At 45.4% G+C, this 6,196-nt stretch overlaps 1 protein-coding gene across 1 annotated transcript; it reads right to left on the reverse strand.

Moving 5' to 3' along the window:
* Positions 1-307: 307 nt before the first annotated feature.
* Positions 308-5,779, reverse strand: LOC149182877 (uncharacterized). The gene is made up of 2 exons (XM_089414708.1): positions 5,090-5,779; positions 308-4,156 (listed from the first exon to the last, which is right to left on the reverse strand). Exons 1-2 carry the CDS (start codon positions 5,777-5,779, stop codon positions 308-310), a joined length of 4,539 nt encoding a protein of 1,512 aa, XP_089270834.1.
* Between the last annotated feature and the right edge of the window lie 417 nt (positions 5,780-6,196).

Raw genomic sequence — 6,196 nt, forward strand, 5'->3', positions numbered from 1 at the left:
CATATGCCTGGATTGATTCTGAATGGGTCTGTTCTTGGGAGGGGAGAGGTCTGTAGATTTGATATGGCTACTGGCAAGGAGCGTGCGGAGGGGATAGACATGATCCCATATCCTGAGAATGGCTGCGCTGGTCATGTAAAGAATCCCCAAGAGATATAATTCCATGATGGTGGTCAGGTCATGAGGGCGATTAGAATTCCGGTGGTACCCGATAGAGCAGAGAGGAGATTTGGGTAAGGGCCAGATACGGAGGAGAATATTCCTGTGGTGACTGGGTTTCTTGGGAGAGGCGATATGGGAGTCCCGCTTAGGGGATGTCTTTCTCATAAACTGAGTCATTCTCCTTAACTTGACCTGTTTGCCTTCTTGTAGCCTTGTTCGCTTGTTCATCTGCTTCCACGTTGTTTGCTCTGAGGATGTGCTTGAAGGTGACACTGCCAAGATACCTGATATTTTCCATTATCCTTCCTTTGATATTGTTTAATGCTGCTTGTTTGAAGTCTTTCCCTGAGGTCACTGCTGCTATGATGATAGCAGAGTCGCCAAGAATTAATAGATTTCTTAGGCCAAGATTCCTGGCAATGGAGGTCCCCAGCAGTAGGCTGTATGCTTCTGCCTTATTGTTTGTCATGGTGCCCATACCCCATTCATAAGTAACTATGTTTCTCCCTTGACAGTCTTTAATAACTCCACCTGCTCCCGCTTGGCCCGGGTTGTTCTTTGATGCCCCATCAAAGTGAAGGGTAGGTCGGTTTTGATTTTGAATCCAGCTCTTAACTTCTTCCTTTGACCCCCTTAGTTTCCAGTCCATGATCCTCCTCCCTGTGTTTTCTATCTTCTGAGTTCTCCCTTCCAGTTTGAATTTGCTGATCCACTCTTTAACTCTTGCCTCAGTCAGATCCGGGTCTGCCTGGTTAATGCCATTTGCTTCAATGGTCTCAGTGATGAGTGCCATCGTTTTGGCTAGCACGCTGGAGATACTTGGCTTTTCGCTCTTGAAAATACACTTATTTCTGGCTATCCATATCTGCCAGCAAAGATTGGCTGGGATGCTGTTCCATATCCTTTTGACAAGACCCTTACATTTGCCGGAATGAGGGAAGCTATTGCCCCAGTGTTTCTGTAGAAGAGTGATCTGGTTGGGAGGTTCGCTGATGCTTAGGGGGTTAGTGATGAGCTTCCAGCAAGCTCTTGCAAAGGAGCATTCCATGAAGAGGTGGGTTATGCTTTCCTCTGCTTCCTTACACATGCAGCACATTGATGGGCCATGAATGCCTTTCTTCCTGAGATTTTCAGCAGTAAGGATTTTACCATGCAGAAGGGTCCAATTAAAGAGCTTAACCTTTGGCAGACACTCAGTTCTCCATATTGCTTTCTGAAGAGGCCAATTGTTAATTGTTGAGGTGTTTTGCAAAACTTTGTAGCCCTCCTTGACCGTATAATTACCCCCATTAGGGTCCCAAACAAATTTGTCTTCCTCCTTTCTGTTTGTGGGGGCAGAGCTTATAAGCGAAGTCTTTAGCTCGACCCAGAGATTCTTAAGATCATCAGGGAGGGGGAGAGGTCTCCAACCTGTCCAGCAATTTTGATCCCAAAGGGAGGTATCATAAAGAGTTTTGATCTTTGCCTCTGACATCCACCTTTGCAATGGCTTGTAGTTAATGAGCGTTACCCTTTCCTCCTTGCCCATTATCCTGTCCTCCCAAATGTTGATTTCCTTGCCATTACCCGGGGCCCTTGATATGCACGATTTGAAATGAGGGAGGGTCTTTTTAATCAGCTTCCAAACGGGGGTACACTGTCTTTCAATGATGTTTTCAGAGAGGATGTTGCTTTTGTTCCCATTTAGGTACTTCCTCTTGATGACCTCTGTCCACCAGGTCCCTTTCTCATTGAGAATTCTCCATACCAATTTATAGCCCATAGCCATGTTTGCTAGCCTTGGTATTCTGATTCCGAGCCCTCCTTTTTCCAGGGGAAGAGTGACCTTGTCCCACTTCACCAAACTGAACTTTTTTGTATCTTGCTTTCCTCCTTGCCACAGGAAACTTCTAATAATCAGCTCCATCTGCTTGTGTATTCCTGCCGGGGCGAGAGTGGTAGCAAATTGGTAGATTGGGAGGGCTGATAGAATGGCCTTTATGAGAATGGTTCTACCTGCTAGGTTGAGCCAATATACTCCCCAACTCTGTAGTTTCCCTCTCAATTTCTCAATTAGTTTCGCCCAGATCTCAGATTTGATTGTTTCCTTGGCTAATGGAAGCCCTAAGTACATGAAATGGGACCAATTCCCTTGGGCAGGGATTTCCATAATTATAGAGATTCTCTGAGTTATGTTTCTTGGGACGTTCCAAGTGTATATCATACACTTATTGTTGTTTAGTTTGCCTCCTGAGGCTTGAAGGAAGAGATCCAGGATTTTTTTGAACCTACGAGCCATAATGCTGGAGGCTCCCCCTATTAGCAGAATGTCATCTGCGAACAGGGAGTGGTTGATTCCCTTTGATCCACGGACTATGTCCACCCCTGTTATTTCTTTTGTTTTGCGCTTGTTCTCCAAATGTAAGCTGAGGGTTTCAGCCATAATAATGTAGAGAAAGGGTGACAGAGGGCATCCCTGCCTCAAACCTCTTGAACTCTTGAAAGCAGTGCAGGGCCTTCCGTTGATGAGGGGAGCTGTCCAGATGTGGGAGATGCATTCCATGACCCTGCTAATAAAGAACTCTGAGATGCCAAATTTCATTAATGCTGCCTGAAGGAAAGAGTGGTTTACCCGGTCAAAGGCGTTCGCCATGTCCAGCTTGATGATCATACCCTTCTCATTTCTGAATAAACTGCTGTGAATTGCCTCCTGAATGAGAATGACATTGTCCGTTATATGTCGCCTAGGAACAAAACCTCCTTGGTTCTCGGATATGAGGGAGGGAAGGATTTTTTTTAGCCTGTGCGCCAAGATCTTGGAGATAATTTTGTAGGAAACATTACACAGTGAAATAGGGCGGAATCTGTCAAAAGATTGAGGATTTGGGTCTTTGGGGATAAGAGCTAAATGAGATGACTTAATGCTGCTGCCCAGTTTGCATTTTGCAAAGAAATTTTTTGCCATTCTAATATAATCTTTCTTAATAACCTCCCAATGGGTTTTATAAAAGGCAGCTGTAAATCCATCAGGGCCTGGGGCCTTATCCATTGGCATGCTATGGATAGACCATTCTATCTCTTCCTTCGTGATCTCCTTTTCTAATTCTGCGTTTTGTTCATCTGTGATTTTATTCTCTATTATATTTAGGAAATCCGAATTTTCCATGTATTGGGGGTCAGCAGATAGGAGATTTTGAAAATGTCGAGTCGCTGCTTCCTTGATCTCCCTTTGCTCTGTTAGAACTCTGCCCTCCACTGCTATTTTCCCAATATTGTTCACTGCTCTCCTCAATTTGATACTGTTATGAAAGAAAGAGGTGTTCTTGTCACCTGATTTGAGCCAAAGGCACCTCGATTTTTGCCTTTGCTCTTCCTCTTCCGCTCGATTCTGTTTGTACAGCTCCATGTACAAATCATTTTCTTTCCTTAGGTCCTCTTCTGTGTCTTGGCCCTTCTCTTTTTCTTGATTCCACTCTGCTAGTTTCATTTGGAGGTCGATTTTCTTTTTCTCTTTCTCTGTTGCGAAATTTCTCGCCCATTGCTTGATGGCTGTCCTGAGAATTTTGATCTTTGTTTCCCATATGTAGTGCGGGGAACCTATGATTTCTGTTGCCCATTTCTCCCTTACCAGGTTCCAGAAGTCTTCACTGTTTTCCCATGCTCTATTATACTTAAAGGGTATCGGTCCCATATTTTCCCCTTTGACTAGATGCAGTGCCACTGGTTTATGGTCTGATATATAGCCTTGAATAATAGTGCTTTGGATCCTTGTAAAGTTGGCCGAGATTCTTTCTTGAACCAATATACGATCCAGCCTCTCTTTGATGTTGTTTTTACCAGTTCTCTTGTTCGACCATGTAAAACGCCCGTTCTGAGGAGGGATATCAACCAGCCTGTGAGTTTGGATGATGCTTTCTAATGCATCCCTTGAGGGGTCTGCAAAGAAATTTCCTCCCATCTTCTCTTCCGCATTCCTGATTAGATTCAGGTCTCCCCCCAGGAAGATATTTCTGTCCTGGACATTCATTAAATCTGTTGTGATTGACTCCCAGCAAGAAGCTTTATCTCTGTAATGGGGGGGGGCGTATACATTATATATTGTGTATTCTTCAGTCTTGGATATGTTTTGCATATCTGTTCTTATCCACCATTTGTTCTGCCTGCTGTCTTTTAGTTTCCATTTACTTTTGTCCCAAATTGTTCCTATTCCACCTGAGGCCCCTACTGCACTTAGTCCTATTCCCTCATAACTTCTGCTTCTATTCACATTGTTTTGAAAATCCTGATCAGTGATTTTGGTCTCCTGAAGTAGTAGAAAGTCTGGGTGTTCTGATTTGAGAAGGTCGCGGACTGCATTAGATTTTAGGGAGGAGCCCATCCCCCTACAGTTCCAAGAGACCAGATTCATCATTTACTTGATTTATTGTGTGTTCCACTTTTCTCCTTCATCTTCTCCCCGCTCCCTTTGGTCTTGTCTAGATATGTATCCATTGGCTGCTGGGTCCCTGTGGCCATTTCCTTTGCTGCGTTCTCATCCCTTATCTCTTTGTTTGACTTCCTTCCTACTTTTCTGGGTGGATCGGTGGATGTGATATTTTCCTTTGTCTTGTTCCTTGTTAGGATTCTTTCAACAGTTGGGGGAGGGGAGGTCGGGGGGGGGGAGAGGGAGGTGTTGCTATGGTCTCGGAGAGGGAGGGGGGGATGGGGGATCCTCTGACGCAAGGGATTCAAAAGGGTTGGAGGAAGAGGGGAAAGAGGGGCCAGATCCGGAGGGATGGGAGGCTGGGGTTGGGGTTTCATTAGGGGGTTTTGAGGTGGTTCCATGGGGAGGGTTTGACTTCTTCTTCTTGACTTTTTCCCAAGTTTCTTCAGGGGCTTCAACATTATCAGAGTCTGTAGGCTTATTTTTACTACACCTATTAGCAAAATGCCCATATTCATGACATACCTTGCACTTGAATGGCAGCTGCTCATAGTCCACTTGCTGTATATGCGTCCACTGATCTACCTTGAGTTTGATCGCTTCCGGTAATCCTTTCCCCAGATCCACTTCAACACAGATCCGAGCACATGCATGCATGTTCTCCTTTGGTTCCGATCTATCGATATATTTCCCCACAGCATTTCCTATAGCTCTCACCGATTCATCTCCCCAGCAGTGGAGAGGCAGATGGGGGAGACGGACCCAGACCGGGACAGCACTGGGAACGTCCATCTCGGGGTCAAAGTCGGGGGTCCATCTATTGAGATAAAGGCCTCTTGTGTCCATGAAGTATGGGCCGTTCCTGAAGATGAGATTACGGTCTTCCACCGTTTCGAAGAGGAATGTGAAAAATCCCCTTCCGCAGAACCTTATTGCTATCTTTCCTTGGACCATTGAGTTCCAGTTTCTTTCCACCCAGCGTTGGACTGTGCGGGGGGAGGGCCAAAGTCCGGTGAACTGTCCAACCAGACCACGATCTGCCAGGGCAACTGCAGCTCTCCTCGGGAGGGCGGGAGGGAGCAGAACTTCCGAAATTTCATCAAGCTTCTTAATAAACTTTGAGGCTGTTGGGCGAATCTTCTCTGAGTTATTCTCTTTGGTGAGAGAGGCAAACATCTTCTCAAGATCTTCCTGTTCTTGGGTTGGCGGATCCATTGCAGGGTAGGCCAGAAGCGCAGGGGGCGCTCCAGCGAAAGCCTGAGAGGGGGAAGGGCCGCAGGCCCTCAAGGAAACGGGCAGAAGGCCCCAGGGTGGAAGGGGGGGCGAGCAGAAGGGGAGGGCGGCCCAGCAGCAGCGCTGCCAGGCACAGGCGCGCAGAGGGCTCAGACGGTCGCAGCAACAGCAGGGCGCGGGGGAGCAGCGCGCAGTTAGTATTATTGTTATTGTTATTAGTACTATTATTAATATTAATGTTTTTATTAATATTAATATTCTTATTAATATTTTTGTTCTTATTATTATTATTGTTCATATGTGAAAAGGAGTAAATTAAGTTATGGTTATTGCAGTGTTCTTATTCGTAAATCTAACGAAATTTCTAGAATGTTTATTACCTTTATTGTTATTTTTAAT

The sequence above is a fragment of the Pinus tabuliformis genome, chromosome 3_2 (assembly GCF_031772625.1).
Source record: "Pinus tabuliformis cultivar Carrire ecotype Pingquan chromosome 3_2, CPIR1, whole genome shotgun sequence".
In the NCBI taxonomy this organism is placed as follows: Eukaryota; Viridiplantae; Streptophyta; class Pinopsida; order Pinales; family Pinaceae; genus Pinus; species Pinus tabuliformis.